General features: G+C 59.0%; 1 protein-coding gene across 4 annotated transcripts in view; it reads right to left on the bottom strand.

Annotated features, from left to right (window-relative positions):
- PTPRF (protein tyrosine phosphatase receptor type F) overlaps positions 1 to 13,266 on the bottom strand; it is an 88,939-nt gene that overhangs the window by 39,575 nt on the left and 36,098 nt on the right. For all 4 annotated transcript variants that reach the window (XM_055082500.1, XM_024125287.2, XM_055082503.1 and 1 more), the window contains exons 6-7: positions 10,725 to 10,913; positions 1,970 to 2,080 (exon numbers count right to left, since the gene is read on the bottom strand). In XM_055082500.1, the coding sequence (XP_054938475.1) occupies positions 1,970 to 2,080; positions 10,725 to 10,913 (300 nt within the window). The remainder of the gene's footprint in view (positions 1 to 1,969; positions 2,081 to 10,724; positions 10,914 to 13,266) is intronic.

Genomic DNA, 13,266 nt, shown 5'->3' on the forward strand with positions numbered 1-13,266 from the left:
GGCCCAGGAAGGCAGTTCAGGAAGACCTGGTGGAAGGGGGGATGGGCCAGAGTCCTGCCTGAGCTCACCACGTGTAGACAGTGGGGTCCCCACAGAGAAGGGTAAGAGGGGCTGCAGGTAAGAGCCTCCCGGTCAGTGCCTGAGCCACCAGCTACAGCAGCAGCCGAGCTCAGCTCATCCAAAGAGACCCACTGTCCTGCCTCAGGGCTAAGGCTGGTGTGATGGTGACTTTAGAGAACTCTGCCCAGCCAAGACGATGATGCCCAGTCCATCCACCTTGTGTCTGGGCCTTCTCCTGCCTCCGTACGGCCTCTGCAGCCCTGCCCCAGGAAACGTGCCCATATGACCACACCCGTGCAGCTTGCTTGGGATGCACAGCGGCTCTGCCGCGCCTCTCCTCTCCCTGGTGCAGCCACACGCAGTGAAGGACTTTGTTGCTGAGGCCCGGAACCTCCACATTCTCGAGCCTATGCTCTTTTGGAAGAAGTGCTTGGTCAGGCCCACACGGCAGTCGGAGTGGTCCGGGTGGGAGGAGGCAGGTCTTCGAGGAGGGTTGTTCCAGCTGCTCCTCTCAGAGGGGATGCGTCAGGCCCCTGTGTGCCGGTCAGAAGCTCTGCCTGAAGCAGGGTGGGGGAAGGCTGTGCAATTTATAACACTCATCTTGGCCATTTGGGTGGCTTGCACGCTCCTGGCCTCCACGCCCTGATGCTGCTCCTTAAGACAGGCCCTGGGTCAGCTCAGGGGAGCCTCGAAGAGCAGAACAGCTGAGAGGGGGACCAGTGGGGACCTCCCGTCCCATGCCCCTAATTCCGATGAGGCATCAGCCAGTCTCTGAAGCACAATCTGCCCATCACCTGTGGCCTCTCGGGATCTTGTGCCCTGACACAACACAGCCCCTCAATAAGCACGTGGTTGATGGCCTAATTCTCTCTGCCCTGTCTGACCATGTGGCCCTGAAGAGTGCGACAGGCCACTGCCATTGCCCTGTCCCATGCTTGGCCCTGGGCGGACAGGCAGACGACACCCTTTGTGAAGCTGCACTAAGCACTTAGCATGATGAAATCATCACTGCAAGGAAACTGCATCCACTTTCCTTTACAAATCCCCGGAGTGGAGACGGTTTCACTTTTAATGATGCCCATCTGTGCGGGAGGGTTAAGTGGGGGGGATGGCAGGGGTAGGAGGGGCGCCTAGGGCCCCTCCTGGACACCGTGCACACAAAACCCAGTGTTCTCAGGAAGGGGTAGGTGGCCAGCTTTGGTTCCCCTGGGGCTGTGAGCATAACAGACTGGACATGCCAAAACGGTCCCCAGACCCTCTCTGCTGGGTACCCGGGCTTGTGAAAGTGTGGGATCCACGAAGTCCCAGCAAGGAACACCTAAACACACTAGGTGCTCACCTGTAGGGTCTCAAAGCTGCCTCGGCCTCACTCCCTACACAGGGTCCTGGCTGATGACAAAGCACAGCTGGCTCCTCCTCCAGGAAGGCCCCAGGCAAACCTGGTCAGAAGGCAGGTACACCTGGCCCGGAACCCACCCTGCTGGGGGGGGCAGGACACACTCAAGGAAGACCAGGCAGGTGTGTACACGTTCACACACAGACATTTGTGCCTGCTCTCACACACACACACACACACACACACACACACACACACACGCACGTCTGCTCGGAAGGCTCTAGACTCCCGCGGGGCTCTGGGCCCATGAGGCAGGACCTACAAGAGATACAAATGCTCCCAAGAGTGTCTGTTTCCCAAAGGGCCTGCGGGAGGAAGGCAAAGTCGGGGCGGATGTTAGGAGCTTGCCCAGTGGGAGCTGCTGCTGCTACAGCTGCTGCAGAAAGAGGCGGAAAGGAGGAGAGACCGGGCCCACGGCAGCCCGGTAAGTCCACACCAAGGCTCGGGGCAGCAAGCCCAGCAAGGGCAGCTCAGCTCTGTAGAGTCAGGGCTGGGCACCGCCTGAGTCCTTACCTCGCACATACAGGTTGGCGGGGGCCGAGTAGCGTGTGCCTGCGGAGTTGGTCGCCACACACTCGTACTTGCCTTGGTCCGACTCCTCGCTGCTCTCAATTTGCAAGGCACCTGTGGGGACACAAAGACAACGGTCAGGCCTGCGACCCGAGGAGGGGGTCTCGACAGCATCTGCGGCTTGTGTTGACCAGATGTTGCAGACATCAGGGCCACACCCCGGCACTGGTGCTGCTTCCGGGAAGCTCTCCCTGACAAGCCCGGAGGCCTCCTGGCCGGAATGGAGGGTCGTGCTCTGGAGCACAATCCCACCCCACGCGTGGTCCGAGCCTGCTGGCTCGGCCAGGGGCTCCACCCCATCCCCCAACTCCACTGAGCGTCCGCCACGCTCAGGCTGGTACTGGAGCCTGTTTGCCAATGAGCATCCCCATCAGAGCGTTGTGGAGCCAGGCGTGGGTGGGACAGCCTGTAGACCGGCTGGCCTGGGCCCTCTGAGCGTGCAACGCCCTCCTCGGCAAGACCTGAGACTCTGCCGCCCACCAGAACCCACAGGAAGGAAGGGGTGGCCCTGGGGGCCCGGTGCCCAGCAGCCTCTGCTCCCAGCAACCCCCCTCCCCCCCACCAGCCCCACCCATTCCGGCTCCTCTCCTCAGCCTCGTCCTGCTAAAGTGCTTCGACCCACCACGGCTCCTGCATAATTCAGGAGGCTAATAGAGGATGCAGCTCGAACTCGGGCCAGCGCCCTGAAGGGCTGCTCTGGCCACAGAGGGACAGACAGGAGCCGGGACTGGGGGTGCCGCTGAAAAGGACGCTCACAGAGGGTGGAGGAAAGGGCTGGAGCCAGTCCTGGCAGGTCCAGGCCAGGGAGGCCGAGGTGAAGGCGGGGTGGGAGATGGGGGTGAAACCGGCCGACTTGGCCACCTCCAGCCCTGGCAGTAAATGCCTGAGAACTCTGCTGGTGAGAGCACACCGGGCAAGCCGTCTGTGACAGGGAACATCCCGAGGCACCGGCAACGCCCACTCCCTGGAACAAGCCGAGGGACAATCACACCCACACAGGACGGTCCAATGGACAGTTAACAACCCCACAGGACACAGCCTGACAAAAACCACTGCCTGCAGAGACCTACCCCTCCCAGAGCCCAGGCCAGCTGACAGTCACACCCACACAGGACACACACAGAACTGCCTGACCCCACCTGACCTGACCGGAGCCACTAGAAGAGTTCCAGGCCACGCTCTCATGGCTCGGGCCCCAGGGGAGGGCCACTGCGTCTGAGCTACAGCCCCTTCACCACCCGACACCCCTCTTCTACCACCCAGACCTGGGGCAGCAGGAGGGGCGTGAACATCCAAGGGGCTAGGAGCTGGAGGTGGGGAGAGGGGTGCCCAGGCTGGGCCCTGATACCAAGGGAAAAAGGGCTGGCCTGCTCTGTGGTCCTGGGCGGCCCTCCCCACCAGCATCAGGGAGTGTGAGGGCCCAGGGCCTGTGCCAAATACCCATCTCCTGCAAGAACAGCCCCGATGGGCACTCAACAGGTCATGTTTATGGGATGGATGGACGCTGTCACAGAAAATGTTCATTCAAGCAGGTGGGGCTCAGGGCCCTGGCCAGAGGGAGGGGGGCTATATACATCAAGGTCAGCTCAGCTGGGGGTAGCAGGAGTCCTGGCAGCTGGTGCCACAGGCGGGAGCAGGGAGTGGTACCTGGGTGGGATCCCTGCTGGGGGAGGAGGCTCCCCTGCACTGAGAGCCGGGACTGGTCAAGGGACCCAACACAGACCCTGAGCCTACTGCACACAGAGGCCCCCAAATCTGGAACCAAGACCAAGACCCAGCAGCGGGGGCACTGAAGAGTCAGCATAGGCTGAGAGGATGGGCAGGGGCATCCGGAGGCTGAGTCCTGGCCTCAGCGGGTGATGGACAAGATGCACCCCAGGGGAGCAGCTGCTCCAGCCAGCCACATCTTCTGTTCCAAGAGCAGCCTGGCCCTAAACTCTGAGGGTCTAGATGTGCCCAAGAATACTGAATAAAAGCATTATGGAAGCAACCATTTTACAGGGTGCCTGCTCTGGGCCACACACTGCCCAAATCCGCTTCCTCTCCTCTAATCCTCACGACCCCGTGAGGGAGGTGGGGCCCTGGCCCTGACTTAAAGAAGAGGAAACAGACTTCTGAGAGAGAAATTGAGTTTTCAAAGGAGTTGAGGTGAGTCAAACTCGAACCGGACCTTTGAGTACAGTCCGGGCTTGGAACCGCAGAACGTAGGGTCCTGCTGCGTGAAAGCAGCTGGGGCCGATAGGTCAGGGGTTCAGGCTCCCTAGGATCCTATTTATTTCTGTTGTCATCCCAGCCTCTACATTAAAGTCTTAACTGCGCGTCCCTCCTAGCGTTTGCTGAGCTGGGGGGTTTACAGGGGGATCCTCATTCTGCTACAGGGCTGGGATGTTAACGGGGAAGTTAGTAATAATGGAGGGCCCAAGACAAAGAAGGTTCTCAAGAGGGAAGGCAAGGCTTGGTCATGCTCCCCCACCTCATGGGAAGACTTTCTGTCTCTGGCCAGCCTTGAGGACCAGGGCCTGGCTTCCCTGCAGGAGCCAACAGAGTCCCTTCTGTGGGGCTGGCCTAGAAGGCCTGGGCAGTTGGGCTTCCAGCCCCAAGACAGGGATGAGCCGAGTATCTCCACAATCCAGACTTGCAATGGATGAGTCACAGGAGGGGATGGCTGAGAGTGGATGTGTGTGGTGGCCGGTGGTGCTGAAGGGGCTGGAGCTGGAGATGAGGAGGCTGGAGAGGTCGGGATGGGGATGCGGGAGGTGACGCGGACGGGACTGGACGGGATGGAGTGGTGGTGACGGCGGTGGCGGCGAGGCGTGGTGTGGCGAGATGCACGGACAGCATTCTTACCTCTGATTGGTGAACCACCTGGCGAGGTAATTTGAATGCAAATAAGATCAGAGAGAAGCATTAGTACAAAAGGAAGGAAAGCCAAATCAGATAAAATAAAACATGAGAGAGGGCCTTAAATATACAGAGAAGTTGAGGCGTGGCTTAGGCGTGAGCAAGCACCAGGCTGCGTGTAGGCAAAGCTGTGTTCCCCAGCTCGCTGGCACGGCTCTGAGGAGGGGGAGACTGAGGCTGGGCCAGCAGGGCTGGGGGTGCCAGGAATCAGGGTGGTGAGTCAGGGCTCCTGCAGACTCCTCCGGCTGAGCTCAGTGGAAGGGCAAGGTGAAGAGAAGAGGCGATAACCCCACCCTGCAGGGCTCCCCAGATTCCACAGGTGAGTAGGATTTCAAAACAGAGCACTTACCCAAAGCAGGGCATTTAAGCAGACCAAAGAAAAGGGCTAAAGGGAGAGCTCACCTCAGGCTATCTATCACCAGACCAGCCCTCCACAAACACACACACCAGCCCCCTACTCACCACCCGGTGGCAGACCCCTGTAAAGCCACCTGACCTTGCTAAAAACCGACTGACTGCAGAGTCCCCCGACCTGATCGGTGAGAGCCAGGGGCCATTCCCTGCCCCCTCCCCTTGCCTGTTCATTGCCTTGTAATCCTGGGAATCAGCAGCCTAGAGAGCCAGATGCTCACCCTGCCAATGCCTGGTGTGGGGCCATTATAAGGTCTGGACCCACTCCCTTCCCAACAGGGACCCCCTCTTCTACCACTGCCCCATCCAGAGGAGTGAGGGGCCTGTGGGCAGGCCCAGGTCAGCCCCGTCCACCCTGCCCTTCTCTGCCCACTTCTGGGGAGGGAAGTGTGCAGGGAGACAAACACTGGTTACTATCTCATTGAACCTGAAGACAGCCACTTAGGAGGAATTATCCATCTCAGCAAGAATGAGGAAACAGAGGCTGAGGAACATTAAGTGCCCAAAGCCGAAGGTCACACAGCTTATGAGGTGGCAGGAACTAACCAGGTCTGGCTCACAGCCTTTCCACTGGACACAGAGGCTGGAGACAAGGCCAAGGCAGATGCTGGGACCTGCGCTGTGTGCAAGGCACGCAGAGGCTGTCCAGGAAGAACCATCATCACCGTGATCCTCCAAGCGTGGTCCACGGATCTTCAGTGTCCCAGAGGCCCCTTCAGGGCGTCTGCAAGGTCAAAGCCATTTTCATAATACTGAGAAGCTTTTTGCCTTTTTCACTCTTGTTCTCTCATGAACATACAGTGGAGTTTCCCAGAGGCTTCAGGACATGTGATAGCACGATAGACCAAAAGCAGAAGCAGGTATGAGAATCCAGCTGTCTTCTATTAAACCCCAAATTAAAGAGATTTGTAAAAGTGTAAAACAGGGCCACTCTTCTCATTAAATGCTTTTGTTTCATGAAATATAATTATTTTCCATTAAAAAATATTGTTTACATTAACATGTAATGGGATTTTTAATTATTTTAAAGTGGATTAATAAATATTTAAAATCTTCTCAGTCTTAACATCTAATGTGGCAAATACTGATAAATAAAACCCACACAAACAAAAGCTCTTGGAGGTCCTCTGATATTTCCAATCAGGGGTCCCAAGACCAAAAAGTCCACACGGCTGATCGACTCCTACAGTCCAGGCCTGACCTGGGATGGGGAGGGGAACGGGGAGAGGGAGGGGTGGCAGCGTAGATGCTCCAGGACTGGGACACCCTAGCTTCCGGCCTCAGCTCTTCCGAAACCTAGCCTGTTGTGTGACAAGTCTCTGGGCCTCTCCGAAAAGTCGTTTCCCCACCAAACTGAAAGAATCTGCCTCTTCCATTTCCCGATGTGGGTGTGGGAGACTGGAGGGTCCCCCGGATTTCACATTGCCCCTGAGGGGTGCCAGTGTGTTCAGACAAAAGGGACCATCACTGAGAGCGGCCCTCCTGGCAGACCGGCTGATGGTGGGACGGAGCAGGGGCTGCAGCCCTCAGGCCCACCGCAGAGTCCCATCCTCTGGGACAGCGGGCCTCTTCCCGCACCCGATGCCGGCATCCCGGCTCAGGTGTCAGGGTGAGCAGTGGACAGGGTAGGCAAGTGGTCCTCCAGGGTAACGGGGATGGCGGCGTGCACACGCAGGCGCCGGGAGGAGCGGAGCACAGGCGGTGTACCGCAGGGGCCCGTCCAGGCTTGGCAGAGTGCAGGGCCAACAGCAGTGGCTCGGAGCCCCACTTGGAGGTCAGCCCCCTCACTGCTCCAGTGATGCTGTCCACTCCTGACTTCTACTCTCCCTGAGCTTGTGCCCATTCCTCCAGGGCCCACACCGGGCCTCCAGTTCAATCCTCCAAGAGGCTCAGGTTGTGGCAGCAGGTGACATCGCTTCACAGAAGAAGGCGCCTGTAGAGCAGAACTCGTGCCTGGGCTGCGCACGCTGCCAACAGCCCTCCTCTCCAGCTCTTCACGCCCTGGTGACACGTGCTGGGGCTCGGCCCACAGATGCCTGAGGAGTTCTGGGTACTGGTCAGCGCGGGCCTAAGGTCCAGAGAGGACGAGACTATGGCGCTCTCGGGCCCTAGCAGGGTCCAGCGGCTCCCCAGGCTCCAGGTTAGTCAGATGTGACAGAAGCCCCCTGGATGCCGTCCCAGGGGAGCTCCCCGGCCTCGGATCTCCACGTGACCCGGGGTGGGTGACTCCCTAACTCAGCTGTAAAGTAGGCGTGATAATCACAAACTGTCCTACTTCTCAGGGTTGCAGGAGAATCGAGTGCAACCAAAGGCAGGAAAGCACTTTGTAAACTGTTGGTGATGCGTAAACCGTGAGGCCCCTGTAAAAGCCAAGCACTCAGGGGCCCGATTCCACTCCAACAGGGATGTCAAATGTGCGTGGCACAGCTCCAGCACACTTCTCAATGGCACAGGACAGGGGCAGCAGCTACTGGGTCAAGGGTCAGGGCCCAGGGTCAGGCAGCGATGGAGAGAGTCCTGTCAGTTATTGCGGAGGTGGGATGACTGAGGCCCCTCAGGTGCCATCCCAGGAGTTGGACCCTGGGCCCACTACCCCTAGGTCACAGCTTCCAGGAGGCCGGAAAGGTCAAACAAGAAAGTCTTCCCCGGACCTGGGAAGCAGGGGGAATGAACGTTAGTCTGAAAGGACAGGGCCCAAAGGCCACGTTCAGGAAATCATTCATCCTAAGGGCTCAGAGATACCTGTCCTATAGTGGGGCTCGTGCTGGCCACTTGCGGGGCCCTCACAGACGGGAGCCAATCCCAGGCCCTCCCTGCAGAGTGCCCAGCCTAAGTGAGCAGAGCTGGAGCCAAACAGTGACAACACGAAGCAGGGTGAGTCCTGAAGGAGCAGGTCTCAGGCAGAGAAGGGGAGCTTCACGTTCCAGTGAATGTGAGCAGAGGGCGAGGATGTGGTCGGGGGCTCAGTGCAAGTCGGGGAGTGGCCGGAGCTACAGAGAGCCCCATTCACGGAGCCCTCATCACACGCCAGTCGATTACAGCTCTCACTACCCTTGTCTCACTTAATCCTCACTGTTAACTCCTTTTTAAAGAGGAGAAAACTGAAGCTCAAAGTTAAATAACGTAAGCGAGGCCAAAGAGCTAGTGAGTGCAGCCAGGACCTGATGAGATGAGCTGGGGGAGATGACAGCTGGGGATGAGATGAACCAGAGATGTGAGCTGGGGAGGAGCGAGAAGGGCTCTGTGTGCCTTGTTCAGGAGTGTGCACCTGACCACAGAGGCAACAAGACGCCACTGGGCTTTTCAGAGCACAGAGGGTGCAGGCAGAAAACTCCGCCAGTGCTGCAGGATGGATTCAAGGGGAGAGCCTGGAGGCAGGGAGAGCAGTGTTTGGTGACCTGGGATACGGCCAAGGCAGCAGAAGGAGAAAAGGGGACCAACTGAGAACCATGTGGGTGACAAATCAAGAGGGGTTGGCGGTTCCTTACATGGAGCAGGAGTTGCAGTGTGCCCTAGGTTTCAGGTTAGAGGGGCTGCCACTCAACAGAGAGAGGGTCAGTGGGAGAAGGGCACCGCTGTTTGGGAAGGAAGTTACCACCCTTCACAGTCAGGGTGACACCCAGAAGGCAGATGGGTGTTTTAGTCTAGGACTCCAGCAAGATGTCTGGGTTAGACAGAACTGGGAATCTCAGGAGTGGAGGTAAATGGTACCTGAAGCTATAAGAGCGGGCGAGCTGGCAGGGGAACGGCTGTGTCTCTGGGACAAGAGCAGGGTTCACAGGCTCCCCGGCTGGAGGAACGAGCAGGAGGGGCTGCAGGGCAGACAGAGAAGGGGCACTCGGAGAAGTAAGAGGGAAGCCAGGGAGACAGAAGAGAGAGTGGCTAAGAGGGAGGGAGGGCGTTGGCGGCTGCTGAGAGGCTGAGGAGGCTGGCGAGCGGCATCCAGTGGAGTCCTGGGCGGGAGCTGACGCACAGGGCCGTGAATGGGTGCCACCGGGCCCGGCACACAGCAAGCACTACATAAATACTTAACGAACGAACACGCGAGGCAGCGTGCCTTCCCAGAACTGCTGCCACAGTCAGCGCCGTTCCGGGCAGAGGCCAGGCCTGCGGGGAGGACCATCTGGCTGCTTGGGGAGCCTGCCTGGGGGCTGCGGGGAAACGCAGAGGAGCTGAACCATGGCGGTCACTGTGCCGCGCTGGGCAGTGGCTGCAAATGCTGGTGGACCGTTTCCTGCCTTGATTATAGCTGTTTTAATTAACTGCGCTACAGCTGCCTCCATCTTGTTGAGTTTTAAATTAAATTAAATTAAATGAGCTAACACTTCACAGGCTGTCTCAGGTGGCCGTGGCTGGGGCCAGAATCCTGCCCCTGCTGGGTGGCTTATCCCTCACTCCTCCCCTGGGCACCACAGGGGTGCCCACCTGGCAGAAGTTGGTGAGGAGTGGCTGGCAGCCCAGGGAGTGGCGGAGCACCTCTGCAGCCTGCAGGGCCCTGAAAGGGGCACAGGCGTGTCCTCCTTTGCGGTGTCGACACCACAGGTGATGGGCAGCAGGGGCTCTGGCTGGTGCTGCCCGAGCCATCCTGCCTGAGCCCGCCATCCCACAGCTAGCAGGAGGGCTCCTGGACCAAGGTCTACCAGTGCAGCCCATGCTGGCAGCAGATGCAGAATTGCAGCTAAGCGGATTCCAAGGCTCCTTTCCCGCCTGCTCTGTTCCCACAAAAACTGAATCAATTATCCTGGCGGGGGACTCGCAGGCAGATCGATCGACGGGGCGACACCTCCTGCGCGGTCAAGGCGGCATCCTTGCTCGCGGGGCTCCAAGCTGGCTCGACTGAGACATCCAGAGGAGACAGGTGGCCCTGGTGGCCGAGGGATGGCAGCACATCCCCCTGGCTCCAAGCCTCTGAGGTCCAGCCTTTTGAAGCCTGATGAATCAGGCATCTTGGGCCTCTTTCCCTGCCGTCTGAAGAAGCAAAGAGAAGCATCACCCAGGCCCCCCTCAGGCCAGGCTCCAGGGAAGGTGGAGGATGAGCGCCCACAGAGCACCTTCGCAGAGCCCAACACCAGGCTGGGAACAACACTCGTGCCTCAAGGAGCAGAGCTGGACTGAAGTCTGGAGTCTGACAGTCCCGGGAAGGTGAAAGAATCACAGTTGACCAGCCCTCGCTGCCAATCTTTCTTCCTGGGCGGGCCAGGTGGGCCTATAGCAGGATCTGGCCCACCCACTGGGCGCCCTCTGCTCAGCCCTGGAGGGTCAGCCCCAGGCTGAGGCCTCCCGTGGCTCCCAGGCACCCAGGCCCAAGAGGGAAGGCTGCGCTGGGTTCCGGACTGATGTCTTTCCTGAAGTCTGCACGGCCCCTTGACCCTCGCCCTCTGCTCACCTGAACGCAGCTGCTTGATGCGGCCGTTGCTCACGGCGGGGTCCACAGGGAGGAAGTCCTTGAACCAAGAGATCTCAGGGTCTGGATTCCCGCCTGCTGCGCACAGCATGGTGGCCGTGCGGGCCTTCTCCACCACCTTCAGCTGAGGCCCCATGTCAATGGAGGGGAAGCCGGGGGGCAGCTGTTCCTCTGCAGATAAAGAGCAGATGTGCACGTTAGGGCTGGCGCTGCCTGCCCACGAGGACCGCCCTAAGACTCCCAGGGTGGCTGGAATCCACTTATCTCTGCCCTGACTTCTAAGCATGAAGCCTGCCCTGACATAAGGTACCAGAGTCCTGAGCCCCACTGCCCAGTCCTGCCCTTCACAGGGCCAGGGAGCTGCCGTGGGGCCCACCCTGCCCTGTCAGGAAGTCTCCGGGTCTGAGAAGCAATGCCTCGGACTGCAGACATGAGCACTTCTCTCGCCGGGGCCTGGGAAAATGAGGATTGAGGCTCTCCTGGCCACAGCAGAAAGTGCTCCACGGATGCTGGGCTGTAGGGGGCCCAGGGCTCACACAGTGGCATCAACAGCCACAACTCAACCCAAAGGCTCCCCGTGCTGTTCAGCCCCCACTCCCTCTCCTGCACGTGCAGTGTCCCCTCCACTGCCTGTATCCAGCCTTCAGCTCCACCACGTGGCAGAGCCCCACGTCAACAGCCTGGATGCTGGCCCCGACTCTGGGCGCCCTCTGCCCTACCAATAACCCACCTTCGACCTCTGGTCCTGACCCTGGCCCTCCTCCCTCACTCAGTCCTGACCCTGGAAGCCATGGTCAGGCCTGGGGACCATGTCTGAGCACGTGGAGGCTAAAGAGATAAAAAAAGCCCTGTGAGGACACCAAAAGTTGATGAGGGGGGCAAAACTCCACGGCTGCCTTCTCCCGGCTTGCCAGGGGTTGAGGCTCACTTCCATGAGAGCAACAGGCACGGACCACAGCAGCACACCGTACTCTCACTACACGTGGACTCGTGCATCAGCCCTGAGGGGCCAGGGATGGGGCAAGGCTGCCCACTCTGCACCCTTGCGAGCACACACTGGGCTGGTAGCACAGGCTCTGGATGAGTACAGACCAAGTGGAGCTCCCACCCCCATCACTCACTAGCTCTGTGACCTGAGAGTGTTACTAATCCTCTCCCTTTATCCATTTTTATCTATAAACAGGCTTCAAGTGCCCTCCTTGGAAAGCCGTTGTGAAGACTACACGCAATGATACACATAAGGTGCTGGAGAGTGCCTGACAAAGACTCTGAACCCAATGGCTATTGGTTGACGTTATTATTATAACTAGCAAGGACTGGGCCACTCGGGGCAGACAGGTACCAAGACTTGGGCCTGGGGTCCCCTCTCCCGTCCTGGGCTGGCGAGAGGCGCTCCCTTCCAGGAGCAAACCACAGAGTGAGTGTGAGAAGTTGGCAAAGCCTCTCTGCCAGTGTGGATGCCAGGCACACCCGATGTGGCAAGGGGAACCCTGTCCTTTGTCAGTCTCCTGGCAGGGGAGCGGGGCTAAATGGTGAGGGAGACCAGGAGACCAGCACTGCTCCCGTCTCCCTCCTGCAGGCCCAGCACAAGACGAGCATGTGGGGATGTTTGCTGAGGTCAGGCTCCTGTGCCAGGGAAAAGACAAGTGGGATCCTCAGAAGGGAGGAAAGTAGAGGCGGGCAGGGCTGGTCCCCCCCGAGACCCAGGGGGACTGGCTGGTGGGCAGGCAGGAGAGGAAGCTGGAGGAGCCTCAGCAGGCAGGGGCAAGACATCCCTCTATCTGCTGCCACGTCCCAGGGGGCACTCTGCCGAGGCTCCAGCTGCCTGGGGCATCCCTGAGGGACTGTGGCCCTGTCAGGAGAAGGGGGTGGGTCTCGGGCTGGGGAGCAGTAGGACTCCCAGCACGGTCTCGCCTCCCAGCTTCTCCCGGTAACTGGCAAAACACTTCCCCACCTGCAGCCCTATAAGCTCCAGACATAAACCCAGCGTGTCCTTGGCTGTAAATATGATCCCACAGCGTCCTGACTTTTAGCTCTGATTTTTAAAAGGACAACGTTAACAGTAGCAAGGAAAGGGAGGATGGAAAGGAAGCAGGACTTGGGATGCGCCAAGCAGGGGAACAGCTTCCTTTGGTCCTGCTGTCACTTGCTTTTCCAGGAAGGCCCAGGCAGGGCTCCGTCCATGTCCACCCTCCCTGCCCTCCCCAACAGCCAGGGGATACTCAGGGCTGCTGGAGCCATCCTAGCCCACTGAGGCACCAGTCTAGTTCTTCCCAGACCTCAATCCTATCTGCTCAGCCCTCCAGAGCAGTGGAGGAGGGAGGGGGGCAGGGCCTGCCAGAGTCAGGGCCCAGGAGTCAGCTCGCCTTCATCTCTACCCACAAGGTGCTGCTCAAGGAGAAGGGAAGAAGTACAAACATCTGCAGCCCTGTGTCCTGGGAATATACTCTGAATTCCTAACACGGGGAAAGTCTTTGGGATTTGTGCCAAATTAAGGACAATTAATTTTCCTCCCTCAATTATC

Source organism: Physeter macrocephalus, chromosome 3 (assembly GCF_002837175.3).
Source record: "Physeter macrocephalus isolate SW-GA chromosome 3, ASM283717v5, whole genome shotgun sequence".
In the NCBI taxonomy this organism is placed as follows: Eukaryota; Metazoa; Chordata; class Mammalia; order Artiodactyla; family Physeteridae; genus Physeter; species Physeter macrocephalus.